Source organism: Centrocercus urophasianus, unplaced genomic scaffold (genome assembly GCF_019232065.1).
Source record: "Centrocercus urophasianus isolate 14NV4802_14NV808 unplaced genomic scaffold, USGS_Curo_1.0 seq_25, whole genome shotgun sequence".
NCBI lineage: Eukaryota > Metazoa > Chordata > Aves > Galliformes > Phasianidae > Centrocercus > Centrocercus urophasianus.
The window spans coordinates 7,482,434-7,497,406 of record NW_024884811.1 but is presented as its reverse complement, the minus strand read 5'-3'; the positions used below and the strand labels follow the sequence as shown (position 1 = coordinate 7,497,406).

Genomic DNA, 14,973 nt, shown 5'->3' with positions numbered 1-14,973 from the left:
AAACGTCAAATTCCAGGCCTGTCCCTTGGTAATTCTTGATATGTACCGAACTAGGTTTTGTCCTGATGACTTATAGGACCTTGGGGTAGTTAGAAAATCAGTTATAACTTTATGCTGTTACTTATTATGCTACTGACCTTGATTAGATGCAATTGAAAGGTGGAACTGCTTAAATGCTGCCTTCAGCCTGAGCTGAGATTTTTTTGTATGGACAGTGTTAACTGTTCAGTTTCACAATGAAAGTTCAGCAAAATATGTTTCCATTTCTTTTCTGAAGCCACTCTTGAGAACTTTCCAGCATGTTTCTTAAAACAACCAGTCTAATTTTAGACTTCTAAAAAGAGATTTCCTTGATTTGCGAGGCTCTTTCCCTTTCTTCCATGAAAATGACACCTGATATCTCATTGTGTTGCTGCTGAACTTTAGCCCAAGTTTTTTTTTGGTTGTGGTTTTGTTTTTTTCAAGCCACAGTAAACATATGCTGCCTTTATTTCCCCCCAGCATATGTCTTACATTCTAAAAATAGTTCTATTGTTTAATGATTTTGGACTTGATAAATGTTTTGGGGAGTGTCTGATAGGAAGAAACTGTCTCAAGAGGAAAAGGAAGGGAAAAAAGATGGTTTTATCTTCACTGAAAACTGTGGGTAGCTGTTAGATTATTTTGAAAGGCCTTCTGTATTCTGTGGCACTGCTTTCCTCAGGAAAATTATCATTACATTTCTATTATTCACTTCAAAAAGAAGTAAAATAATGTCTCTATCTCATGCTACAAGATAAAAATAGCATTTTCAAGTAAAGAAAACTCTGATTTTTCAGCACGCTCTGCAGTTAATTATCAGGAGCTGTATTTTGAATTTTTAGCCACCTTCTTCAGTTTCTTCTGGATATATCACAGATCACTGGATACACGAGTTAACTGAAAAGGGACTCCCTCCCTCTGTGCTTTTCCTATTAGTCTGCAAGCCTGGCAGAGATGAAAAAGAAAAAATAAAGTTAATGAGTACTGTGCTTACTTTTTTGTATTTTGGTTAATTAACATAACTCACTTGTATAGATTGACCATAATTAGCACTTGCAGCAGATGAAAAGGCTGTGCCTACTTTGGGTTAAACATTTTCCTCTCTTCTCTCCCCTCCAAGTAAAATTATGCAGTTCCTCTGGCAGTTAGACGTTCTTCATGTGGCTTGAAAGGAACAAATTCAGCTACCAGGTAGCTGATAGAACTGCGCTATTAAAATGGTGCATACTTACAGAGAGTAGTGTACTCCTCCGAGGTGGAGTGTTCTTGGTTGAATTTCCCACATCCTCTTTTGAAAGGAATGTGAGGAGAGCTGTTTCCTTTCTTACAATGGAAAATACTAACCACGCTAATGGGGATTTTCCTAGATGTATGTTGTTAAAGGAAAAAAAAAAAAGTATGAAGAGAAAAAGCTTTAATGAAGGTAGGTGTGCTTTGTAGAAATCTAACTGAACTGAAGAAATTCTTAACTCTGAGGGCTTATTCTGCAGTCTGCTAAACAGTCTGTGCTCATTTTCTTTAGGTTGTTTGTTTTCTCCTTTGGATGAGGTAGGGAAGCTGTTTGGCAAGGAACAAAGTCTTCTCTAAAATGTAAGTGGCAACAATAAGAGGCCAGACTGAAGGAAAATTCCATCAGTTTTCATCCCTGAAAGTGCTGGAGTTTCAGCTTTCAGCATTTAAATATAGTTCTATTCATGGCAATTGACCTTAGCTGAATAAAATTTATGAAAAAATTTCATTTGAAAACAAAATGATCATGAGCTGAATCATAATCTTATAAAAACAAAGTTTGAATAAATATTTTAATAGACTTAATATTCAAAACTTGATAGGCTTTTTTTTCCCCAAAGCATCTGTTTTGCAATGTTATATATTTAAGATTTTGTATATCTGCAGCAACCACCTCTGGGAAAAATGAACCCTGAAATTCTGAAATTGTGCTAATTGAAATCATTAATCAATAGCAGTGACACATGAAAGAGTTATCCTTTACCATCACTAATCAGACTTTGCAATTTCTTTGCCAGTAGCTAAAACTGTTTGCTTGCAGAGTGCCTGAACCCTTACATAACTTACGGGCTAGGAGTCTGTGCATTGATAGCCAAACCCAGAATATCAGAGAATTCAGCAGAAGTGACAGCAGTCAAGAGCTACTTTCCCTTAACTAGAAGCTGCTGGTACCTGCTTTTTCATCTGGGAGTCTGGGAGGTCATGGTTTCATGCCCTTCTCACACTACAGGCATGTGATTTTGCAAGGCAGGGATGTGCATCTAAATGATTTAGGAGATTGGTGTCATTTGGGATGCTTGGATTATTCAACCTGGCCTTCAGCTTCTGTTGGAGAAAGGAAGGTGCTCATCTTTATTTCCTTATTTTTTCAGTCTGTGGTGCTACCTGCCAGCTCTTTGGTCTGGTAATTCAAATGACAGGAGTTAGCTGTGCTTCAGTAGAGCTGAAACGTGCTTCCACCTTTCTAATTAAGAAAATCTGCTTTTGTAGGTGGAAATACCTTTTACCTGATTATGGAATGTCATTAACCTGTCCAGGAGGTTAAAGAAATGCTCGTAAGGTTGAATAGAAAATGCAAGAAGGAATGTACTAGGTTTACATGCTGTTCTTTTTCACATCAGATAGTGATGTTAGAAAATATGCAAATGTGTTAAAAGCAGAAGTACTCTGACCTTTCTAAATTTTCAACAACACATGGCACTTCATTCTAATAGAATGCTTCTATCATGAGTTTGCTAACTTTGGGTCCCTTATGTAATAAAAAAAAAAAAGTTGGAATTAGATGCTTGATAGCATACTCAGCTAAGTGGTGAACAATTAAAACACTGCTTGGTAAATATGCCTTACGGTTATTGAACAAATTCCCTGTCCAGTTACTTTAGCTAAAACACTTTCCTTTTCTTTTCCAGTGTTATCCAAGATAAATTTTGTGGTATCATCCACGTTACGTTGGAAGGTCTGTATGATGTTATGACTGAAGATCCTGAAACAGGAACTTACAAAGAGTAAGTGAAAAATGATTTTTGGGTTTTACAATAGTAAGAATTTTAAATATGTAATGTTTTGACAGAAAATATCCATAGGTGTTTGAGATGTGCTTATAGGAGTCTGTTATAATTGTTGATGTTATAGCAAGATTGGAAACTTTTGATCCTAAGAAGAATACTTTGGGAGGTTGGGGGCAATGTAAAATGGAAATTGATTTTATATTTTATATATTTATAATTTTATAATATTCAAAAGGTCTATTAAAAGGTGGCTTAAAATATGAATATTTTTCGCTTTGCTTTGGTTAACTTGAGCCCAGAGTTTCTTTGAATGTGACATCTGGAGTTTAACTAAGATCATTCCCTAAATGTGTCATGTATGTTGAATGTACCCAATGTATCCAGCTCTCTGTGGTGTGAAGGCACTTGGAAATCTATTCCTTAGGCACAGTTTTTTGCCAGTCAATGTTCCATCTAACATACCAGCCACTACAAAGCATATTTGGAAAGACAATTTTCTGAACTGAGAGAAACACTAGATTAGACACACTAAACCTGAACTGTGCTCTTGAATTTCTTGCAGAATGCTGGCTGACCCATGCTAGGCATTTTTCTCTATTTATCAATGTAGAAGATTTAACTGCAAAGCTTGAGAATATGCTGTGATGCTGTGCTTTAATTACTATCAGAGTCAGTGCAGTAAAATCCCTTCTGTTTCTAAACGTGTTGCTTTCTATCAATATTGGAAAGTAATAAAACTTTGTCACGGTTAATTTTGTATATTAACCTTGAATACCAGTGGAACTTCTGATTATTCATTCCAACCTCTGGACATTGCTTTCTTTTACAAGATACAGACTCACTGAACTAGGGATGTGTTTATGCAGACAGATGCCAAGTGTACATTGTACATGTACAAAAGGCTTTGGCATTTGTGTTAAAAATTTTGAAATAATCTAAAAGTAAATAAAGTATGCATCTGGAGCAATGTATGCTATTGTGTGTTTCCATGTTGAAGAGTGTATTTAAGCTTGAACAGGGACAGAAAAAAATTTATGTACCCCACTGATCATCATAATACTCAGCTACTTGGGCGGAAGATTAGAAGAACATGCATGTTTAGCATGGGAAAGTAAAGGCTGAAGCAGTATGGAGCTGCCATCTGTGAAGGATGAAATAAGAGTAAGCATGCACAAGGAAAACTGTACAAATGAAATGATAGCATCGGCTTGAGCATGAGCTGATCCCAAACATATTTACACTAGAAACTTAATGAAATTGTTACATTGGTGCAGGGAGGCTCTGGGAAAGCCTCTCCAAACACAAAGACAGAGATAAAGATCTCACCTGTTTATAGACGGTGTTTTGATCAGGATACAAAGATGATTTTAGTGTCCTGACTTAAACTGAGATGGGCTTTCTAGAAGTTCTAGTTATCATTACAATGCCAATTGCAAGAAAGTTTCATGGACTTCAGGTTTTCTGGAAGGGGAACTTTCTGCTGTTTTAACAGTGTCTCAACAATGCTAAATAAAAATGCGTGTTTGTCAGTGTCATGATCTTGCACTTTTAAAAATTTTATTACTTCCTTATTTAATTCTTACAGTTACTTTTGTGGTTGTGGGTTTTTTCAGACCTCAGTGGTAATATTATTTTGTATATTTTGACATTTTTATATTTTTGTTTGTTCTTAATGCTGAGTTGCAGAACCCCATGCTGTTTGTGAAAGAAAGAAGAGACAAGATTTGTGGTTTTTGCTCTTAATATCTTAATACCTTTGCTTCTACGTTACCATTTGACTATTCTGCTATATTGTTTAGAAAGCGTTTCATACAGTTCTAAACATATGCTAATGGAGAAGAAAATATATAAACAGTGCAAGTCTTAAATTTTCATGAAGTCCCAACTTTTTTTTTCATTTTTTCATTTCATTCTAGTAACAGTTATCCCTTAAAACAAGAACAAATAATTTGACTATAGCTGCAGGAACTTTTTCCCTGCTAGTAGAATATATAGTACAGGAGTGTAGGGCCAAGATGGATTAATAATCTATGTTTGTGAATGTGGATTGTTTGTTCTTCCTGCCATGTAACTACTTAACACATGGTTGCAAGTAACTGCCACTTGAATGGTTTTACATCCATTTTTAAGTAACAGAATATTTGTGTGAAGGTTCAACCTTGGGAACCCTACAGAAGCTGTGGGCTGAAGTAATTAAAGTAGGAGGCATTGCTTTCAGAGCAGCCCTCGTATTTACGTACTTTCTGTACCTGAGTCTTGAAGTTGTTGAAAAGATTTCTGAATTGATACACCCAGCCAAAAATGGCAAGTTTTTCTTTTAATTCTCATTTTATTATTGGAATATAAAATATGTAGTATATTGTAAAGCACTTGTACTTAAGGGTATTTATTAGTTTGGAAAATTGTTGCATGTCTGAAGGTAAGCTAAAATAATGTATATGATATTTAACATAACCTAACTATTTTTCTTCATTCTCCAGCATGAGATCTCTTGCCCTGTTACTTGAATAAGAAATCAAAATTCTACCCATTAACATTTTAATGTACACAATACTAAAAAATGTTGCTTGGGATATGAAAGTTGTTCACTCTCCTATACTAAGGAAATAGAAATTCAGTTTAATTAAGGGAGTGACACTTTAGAAATGGTTGTCACTGAGAGTTCTGCCAGAGCATCTTGCTTTTTTGTCAAATATGGACATCTTAATTAAGTTGCAAAAAATAAATGTCACTTAGACTCACTAAGCATACGTATTCTCTTCCTGTGGTCAGCATCAGATACAGGAAAAAAAATTGTTTATTTTTAGCATCTTTTTGGAAAACTGAAAACTAGTATTTTTCTGTGCTATTGAAGATAACTTCTTAGTTGTTCTTTCATTGTGTCCTGTGATAAAAAGCAAGATTACTTTCAGGTTTTACAGTTGGACAGTGGTTTTTGGAAGCAACCCTGAAGCCTTTTTTCGTGCACTGCTGCAAACTAAAATATCATACTGAGATTATTAGGTCAAAATTTCTGATGTTCAAACAACATTACAAACATTCACAAACAACAATCAGATTTCTGCGGATTTATTTGGAATTCACACTGCTGCATTTCTGGTGCATGGCTTTGCTGGAGAACCTTTTCAGCCTGCATTAGTCTCTGAAGTTATAAGTGCAGTTGGCTCCCCAGGGAGGTGGTTGAGTCACCATCCCTGGATGTGTTTAAAAACCATTTGGATGTGGTGCTCAGGGACACGATTTAGTGGGGGGTTGTTAGGCTAGTATGGTTGTAGTTGGACTCGATGATCTCTAAGGTCTTTTCCAACCTTAGCAATTATGTAAGTTTTAATTATACCTATGTCATCATTTCAGGATACCTATTTTCCCATGAAGTGTAGCTCCTATTTTTGATTAAGAACAAAGTATTTACAATTGATTGCATCCTGTGTTTTTAGTAATGTTTTAAAGTAACTTTTAATGGCAGTGTGTACTCAAGCTATTTTTATTCCCACTCTCAGCTGCCTGCTACTGTCTCATTTTGAAGAGCCCAAAGTTACAGAAGATGAGGAACCTCCCACAGAACAAGACAAAAGGAAAAAATTGGTAAGCTTTAGATGTTACTCAGTTATAGAACTAATTAAGTAATTCACTCATCCCAGACAAATTCTTGGGCTTTAAACTTGGTTCATTTTTTCTTTTTGAATTCATCTCTTGAATCAAAAGAAAGAAAAGGCTCTTTTGACAAACTTTGCAGCCACATCTATGCTTCTGCATTTGTTTTGAATCTTAGAAAATGTTGCCAAAGTAAATATAATCTCGTCACAGAATCTGAACATTGCGAAAAGGTTTTTTGAAAAATGCAGGAGGATAAGTCTTATCAAAATGTTGTGGCTGATCAAGTTGCCCAAATTGAAAACAGACTCTTATTATACTGAATTGTATGCTATGCTTGAAGAACTGTATGCCTGCATAAGACCTTTTTCTACTGCTGAGAACTCTCTGTGGACCTTCCCACAGATTGTGCGTCTGACCCAACTTAAGGCTGTTTCACAGAAGCAGTTTTGTAAGAGTTCAGGGAAACTGGTTCCCCCCTTGCACAGGAAACAGCAGTGCACAAATGCTGTAGAATTAACTGATTTGATCAACTTGGTGTTGGGTAATTGCAAAATGTTGAACTGGTTGATAGAGTGTGTAGCCCTGTTGTGCACAGTTGCTCTTACTGACCTACCTCATTTTGTTAAACTGTTGTCTGCCTTTGTTTTGTTTTGTTTTGTTTTTTTTTAAATAGTGATCAATAAACAGATTCTTTTATACCAAATTGCAGAAAGTCTTGCATACACTTCGGCTAATAGTGGTACTTTAAGAGAAATTCCTTGTGGCTTGTAATTCCTTATTTAAGGAAAATGTATTATGTATTTCTGTAATTCAGTTACTCTTGAAAGCATCTCTGGACTCAGTTAAATTTGGTATTCTTCCAGCTTACAGGTTTAAGTGAATTTGTGTGCTTGTTTCAAAATGATGTATTCATTCTTAGGGATTTCAATGTTTCTTGAGGTACAATCCATCTTATTTAGAGTGTTACCTACTTAGCTACAGATACCGTGTCTCTACAGGTATATACGAAATAGATGTTACATGTGTCTCGTGTCAAAATGATACACATGGGTAGAGATGTTTATTGGGAGATCTCTAGGATTGCTTTGTTGATATCTACAAATATAGATTTAAATAGGTGTGTATGTATTGCATTTGGTAATCAGATTTTAAAGAAATGAAGGGAATTTAAATGTACATTCCTTTTGTGTTCTGAGTGTTCTTTGAAAATACTGAAATGAAGTATATTCTTTTGGCTAACACTTTTGATAAGTTTCTCTTGGTTTCATAGTTTGGGCATGTATTTGGTAGTTTTGACACGGTAGCTTCAATATGAGCTGCTGTGAATGTAAATATATGGGAAGAATGAAGAGCATGTTATTCTGTGGCTAGTGTCATTCTTTCATCCTAAATTATACAATGCAGCAGGATAGTGTCCTAGTGAAGGTGGTGTTGTGGGATCGCATTTAATATGAGGTCACTGGCCATTCGGGTAATAGTTTTTGTCAGCAATTAAAGAGAAGTGGCTGTGCTTTGGCACAGTGGGAGTCCAGAACCTGTAATGACATGACTTATGTTACGTTTTACATACAAAATGCATTTTTCTTGAGGGTTGTCGCTTACTTTCTTTTTCTCTTGAAGGAATTGCTTGCGACTTTCCATCTGCTGATGGTTAGCATGCAACTTGAATGTGCTGCCAGCCTTTGTTCCTTGAACATTTTACATAGAACATGCTGTCATATATTAACGCAAATGCAGAGGAAGCTGCACTAATGTCGTAATCTAGACGTATCTATGTATGTGTTTTCTAGGTTCCTAAGCATTAGAAAATCCTTGCTCCTTTCAAGCCTCTGTTATAAAGGGCTCATCTTACTTACCTTGTTGCCTTAAGTAGCTGATTATTCCTGATATATTTCAGACCTGACCTTTCTCTGTTGTTTATTCAGCTACTATGTTTATTCTGTTCTTACTCTGTTCTCTGCAGTAAAGGCTGTTTGGTGTGATAATCTGGAAATCCGTTCTGAATCCCAGATGATATCACTCAGTATACGTTTTTCTGGATAACCTCATGTTTGTGAAAACTTCTGCTTAGTTTGAGTTGTCCTGGTTTCAGCAGCACAAATGATACAGATCATTGGAATAGGTTACTGGCAGTGGTCATCGTTTGACACTGGGCTTTAAAAGCACCACTAGGATTTGATTTGAAAAACTGGATTAAAAATAGAACACCTGAGACCACTTCCATCCACCTGCACTGGAATCTTCCTTCACTCTGTATCAGTGCCACCACACACTTTAGAACAACGTTTAGAACAACGATCAGTAGCAGATATCTCTGCTGAAACAAAGGTGGGAACAAATAGTTGAAGTGAAAAGAAGATGAGGAGCCACATAAAGAGAATCTGCAATTGTTTTAAGAAAGCTTTCTGTCTTCTGTTTCTGCCCTTCCTGCAAGAGGTTTGTACCCTCTTACATGTTCTAATGCTGAATCAGTAGCTTGTATGGCGGGGCTCAAAAGCGTAAACCCAGTAAGATGATATTGAAAAGATAAATGGGATTCTCTCTTTGAAGATAATAAGATTTTGCAAGGCCATAAATGTGAGGAAAAAGTGTCTTGGTCCGTGTGAAGAATTACTTCCTGATGTTTTGCACAGGGTCTGGATTCTTTTCTATGATCTCTTCATCCTGTCATTGCTACCTCTCTTCACTGTTTTGCATAGCTAGTAATTAAAGGTCATTTTAGCGCTTTAGAAGTTTATGATGATTTCATGTAATCTGCATTTACCAAACAATAGTTAATTTTGATTATGTTGAGGAAAATGTGAACAGATGAAGAGTGATTCATGACCTTTCACTGCATACAGTATATAGGCCTGCAGTGTTTTTAGTACGCCTTTTAATGTATGTTTTCATGAGCTCTGGTATCACTGAATCACAGATCACTTTTTTACTTTACCCTAGTGTAGAAAGAGACTGGTTAATTCAGGACTTCGTATTCTGAGGAGAGTAAATAGACAAGTGGTATTGTATTAAGCGAAATGAGCAAGTTTTATGTGGTGAAACTTGCAAAATGTTTACTGCAGTGTTTGGGGTTTGGCTTTTTTTTCTATACACTTGGATCTGTGACTAACTTGCAGATTAATCCAAGGCTCATTGGAATCTGTGAAAAACCCTGATATTGTCTGTGTCCATTTTATATTCTTAGATCGTTTTTAAAAGTAAGCAAAAGGTCACTTTCTCATGCTGAAAAGATTGTACCTTGCCTTTGAAATGTAAAATAACTAAATAGCATGAATTAGGTGTGGGATCAAAGGTTAAGACGACAGTGTTATTAGCAATACAGAGGGAAGGATGAGGTTTACAATATGAAAGTTGACCATAATAAAAAAGTGCCTATCTTTTCTGATACGAACAATGTTTTGAGGTGTTGTACTTTGTTTTTATTTTTGTAATAAACCACTAATAGGCAAACACAGTTATTTATATTACAGTAAGGGTTGTGTTCATGTGGTTGTTTCAGTCAGCATTTTCTCTAGTTTTGTCTGTGGCATTATTTAGTAAATAAGTAAGTCTTGGAAGTTTAATGTCTCCCACTCCCTGTTAGAGTTCAAATATTCCTTTATTCCTATCGTGCCGAAACACAATAGGATCCTTATGTTCTATTGCAGTTTTTTTTTATCTCAAGTGTGCAACACTGTGGCATGTATGAATTACTTATGAAAGCATAGTATAATCATTTTCTTTAAAGATTTTTTTACAGAATTAATCTGTCATTGTTAGTAAAAAATGACACATCTCATTTGGTGAGAGTGACCTATGATTGCTGCTGTTAAAGAAAAGTGAAGATTCAGTCTCAGTCTGAAGGCATCTGTGCTCTTACTGATGGTGTTGATGTTCCACCATATTTGTCAGGCCAGATAGCTTATTTAATAAGGAGTGCTTTCTATATTGCATTCCCATTTGATACAAACTCTGTGTGATGCTAATTGCATCCCACAGCTTCTAGTAAGAGAAGAATTAAATGCCTTATTTCCTATTTCTGATTCAACTCAGCAAGGAAATTTGAAAAAAAAAAAAAAAAAAAAAAAAAAAAAAGAAGTATATTACTAAAATATAGTGGGTTTCAGTGTATCCTTTTGTATAGAAAAAATCCTCTGTGCTTTTCACTCTAAGTTTTTATGGGGTGGTTGCTAAGGTAATGTTATAACTTGTTGTGGCTTGTGCCATACATATTGTGAAAAAAGACTGAAAAGGAATGAAGTGTAGCTGTGCCAATTGCATGTGCCCATTTCTGCAGGGAATCTGGGCTCAGGAAGTTTCCTTTCTCAGCAGGATCTGAGATTTAGCATTACATTTTGCTTTCTGATTTTGCAGCATTAATAATGCTTGATATTGAGGCAAGCAGATGTTCAGTTCATCTGTCTGCAGTAGCTTTGTATTTATTTTAATATCCTACTTCTTTTCAATTCCAGGTGCCCTTACCTGCTCTTCTTTGGGCCTTGTGGGCTGAGGGACATCAATGTCCTTCTCTTCTGACTTTAAATCATGAGTAGCTTCTCTGTCAGAAAGCAGCTTTGAAATTGTTTAGTCATACAAAAGGGCGTGATCTTGCAGCAGACGGGGTTCATGGTTTGAGACTTGTTTCCAGTAGTTTTAAATTGACATTTTTTCCTTTGCCTCTCAATTATTTACGGAGAAAGTATTTCTCTCCTGGGCTCAGCTTACTGAAGAGGATGAGTATTTGAAGAATATTTGTAAAGTTCACTACATTTTTTTTTTTTCTGTTTTTCTACAGCTTGCCCTAAAGGACCCTGTACACACTGTGTCATTGCAGCAGTTTGTCTATCAGAAGCTAAAGGCACAACAGGAATTGCTGGGTGAGCAAGGCTTCCATGCGCTTATGGAAACTGTGGATACAGAAGTAGTTGCACAGCTGCAAGAATTTTTACAAGGCTTCTAAATAAAATAAAATAAAAAACAAGATTTTCTATGTTCAATTTAACTTCCAGAAAAACAGAAAAATATTCCAGCCATCTCTTGTATGAAAGAGCCTACTGAAAGCTGAAAATAGTTTGTGTTTAAAACAGAATGAATTCTTTTGTTTCTCCACTGTAAGATTGATAGAATAAATGTAAGTTGGCTTCTGACTACAGTTTGCCAAGTATTCTGTGTGTTATTTTTATGTATATGAAGGAAGATGAATTGTATGAGGAAACACGTGTTATCATGTTTGTTTTCTATTCTATTGATGGTAGGAAAAAAACAAACACACACGCAAAAAAGTATATGATTTCACAAAGGAGAAGAATGTGATTTCCAATCAAGTATTATCCTGTGTTCTGTGCCTTATACAGAATTGCTAGTGACAGCATTTTTCTGCAGCTGCTTAAGTAAGGAACTGTTTCAGCAGGAAATACTCAGTTTTTAATTGGGGTTTGTTAAACATTATATGCTCAGATAGACCTGGCTCTCTTTAAGAACCCAGACTTAATAAAAACTGAATACTGTTTTTTCCTTTCAAAATAAAAATCTGCTAAATGTGAATTCTCTCATAAACTGAGAGGGTTTACCTGTACTGTAGGTATTTAAGCTATCAGTGTTAGTGTGAGTGTGTCCTACTCGGTGCAGAGTAGTGTCCTCTCCATAAGAGCAATGATATCCCAAATCTATTGAGTCCATTTTGATCTTTAGAGCAAGCCCTTTAGATGTAATGAAGATATTAGGCTCAAGAAAGATGATGGAGAAATCTTAAGGATTGTTAGTGATTCAGAGGCAGAGTTCATTCCTTCATTCTTGTCCATTTCTCAACAGAATTAAGTGAGGGGAAGGGGAACAAAGAGAAGCCTATTTTAATCTAGTTCTCCTACAGTGACTGACATTTTAGGTGGGGTATCAAAAGAGACAGTTGTTTCCATGTAAGTGAACTTGGCACAGCACATAACTCTTCCTTGTTCGTTCCATGTTAGTTATACAACTGCAGTGCAAATTATGAAGCTTTCAAAGAGGTAAACATAGTAGTGTCAGACTTCAGGAGGATGCCACTCTTCTGGCTTGGTTTTTATGAATGCTTTGGCACCTGGACAGGCTTGGGTGGTGGGTTAGGGCTCAATAAATTCATGAGGTTCAATAAATCCAAGTGCAAGGTCTTGCACCTGGGTTGCGGCAACCCCTTCTATCAGTGTAAGCTGGGGGATGAAAGGACTGAGTGCAGTTCTGCTGAAAATGACTTACAGGTGCTTAGATGGCAAAGCTGGACATGAGCCAGTAGTGTGCTCTCAAAGCCCCCAAAACCGTTCAGATCCTGGGCTGCATCAAAAGAAGTGTGGCTGGCAGGTCAAAGGAGGTGATCCTGCTCCTCTGCTCTGTGCTGGTGATACCTAACCTGAAGTACTGCATCCACGTGTGGAGTCCTCAGTATAGGAGAGACACAGGCCTGTTGGAGCACATGCGGAGAAGGGCCAGAAAAATGATTCAAGGGATGGAACACCTCACCTGCAAGAACAGCATAAGACGTGGGGCTGTTCAGCCTGAGAAGAGAAGACTGGGGAGATCTGAGAGTGGCCTTTGAGTATCTAATGAGGGGCTCTAAGAAGGAAGGCGACAGGCTCTTTAGCAGGGTCTGTGGTGATAGAACAAAGGCAAATGGTTTCAACCTAAAAGAGGAGAGATTTAAACTGGTTTTATTACAGTAAGTGTGGTGGGGCACTGGCACAGGCTAGCAAGAGAGGTGGTGGATGCTCCAACCCCTGGAGACACTCAGGATCAGGGTGGATGTGTCTCTGAGCAATTCTCTCCTTCCAGGAGAGTTGGTCTAAGCGACCATTAAGGGTCCCTTCCAACTCAAATGATTCTATGATTCCATAAAGCACTATCTGTAAATTAGAGAATGAAGCCTTCCTGCACTGATGTTACTGGATTTATAAGGAGTGACATTCCTGTCGCTTAGTCACTACAGCTCATGTCGTCTTGAATTTTCCTCTTTCCTCTAAGATTGACTAAAAGCTTCTTTGCATGAATTAACATTCACACAGCTAATATCTCTATTGCTAGTTCCAAAACACATTTAAATAGAATCTATTTAATAGATTTAGTGGCTTACTTTCTGCCTTTAATGAGATAGCAATGCATAAATAGACTTGAAGGTAGAAGTATTCACCAAATGTCTGCCTTTCCAGATAGATTTTCAGTGTTAAATGATGACACTGAGTAAAATACCACAGTTTTAGGTAGCTTTACAACTAGTTTTGCTTATTCCAGGCCGTTGGTTAACATCTTCTACCTCAGCTTCTAATGCTGAAGTAAAAGAAAAATTGTTGCCCATTCCAAATTTGTTGATGCCATGGAACTAACTTTGGTGACACTGTAGCGTTATTTTTCAGCAATGTTCTTAGGATTTCATCAAAGCAATGCTTCCATGCCTGCATGCATGTTACATGCTGTAGCAGTACCAGGTAGTGCAAGATTTAGTGCCATTCCTGGCTTTTTGTTTCACAAAGCTATATCATAAACTGGGAGATAGGAAGGAGCCTGATAATGTATACCAAGAGGAGTACCCTCTAATCCAGCAGCACCATTCAGTGCACAATTTGTCACTTTATAACCATCTCCATGTCTTGCTACCATTTCCACATTCAGCTATGCAAGCTGAAGGATGCTGTGAAGCTGTGAGTAGAAAAATTCCTTCAGGAAAGAAGATAGTTTCCACTTGATTTGTTTCAGAGAAAAAGAGACTTGGATTGTAACACTAAATCGTATTTCTGGAGGTTCTAGAGAATGTCAGTATATAACTATCCACTATCTTTCCAGAAGGAAGTTTTCATTTTTGTTACCAATTTCATTATTGTGAAAGTTTTCTTTCTTTTCTGAGTTCTTTCTCTCTCTCCTTCGCAAGTAAAGAAACTTTCTAGAGGTTACTGAGCAACTAATTTCAGTCAACTGTGGGTTGTACTTGTACTTAAATTGCTCTCATCCAGAGCCTCAATCCTTTTCTTTTTCATCAAAGACATATCACCAGAGTACTTAGTAACTGTTATTGGAAAGTCTAAGGTCAGATGGCTGCAATTCAAATAATTACCTACAGATCTGAGACTTGGATTACATTAATTATTTATTAGTTACCCGGACAACTGCAGGAATGGCAGGATAATACTTCTTTCTGTGTACCTTGGTCTTTTCTATCAGGTTGCAGAGGGGAGAAGTCTCTTCTGCGTTTGAGGGTTTCCTTTTAAATTCTAGTCTTCCACCTCCAATGCTGAAGTGAACTTTATTTGCCTGACTTTAGGAGAATTCCTTCCTTCCTTCCTTCCTTCCTCCCTTCCTTCCTTCCTTCCTTCCTTCCTTCCTTCCTTCCTTCCTTCCT

The 14,973-nt window shown here is 36.8% G+C and overlaps 1 protein-coding gene across 1 annotated transcript in view; it reads left to right on the top strand.

The window, feature by feature from the left end:
• The window catches only part of IPO11 (importin 11), a 66,599-nt gene extending 54,838 nt beyond the window's left edge, over window positions 1–11,761 (top strand). Inside the window, exons 27-29 of the mRNA XM_042825996.1 lie at window positions 2,940–3,035; window positions 6,539–6,623; window positions 11,410–11,761. Of these exons, the coding sequence (XP_042681930.1) occupies window positions 2,940–3,035; window positions 6,539–6,623; window positions 11,410–11,574 (346 nt within the window). The 3' untranslated portion in view covers window positions 11,575–11,761. The remainder of the gene's footprint in view (window positions 1–2,939; window positions 3,036–6,538; window positions 6,624–11,409) is intronic.
• The last annotated feature ends 3,212 nt before the right edge of the window (window positions 11,762–14,973 follow it).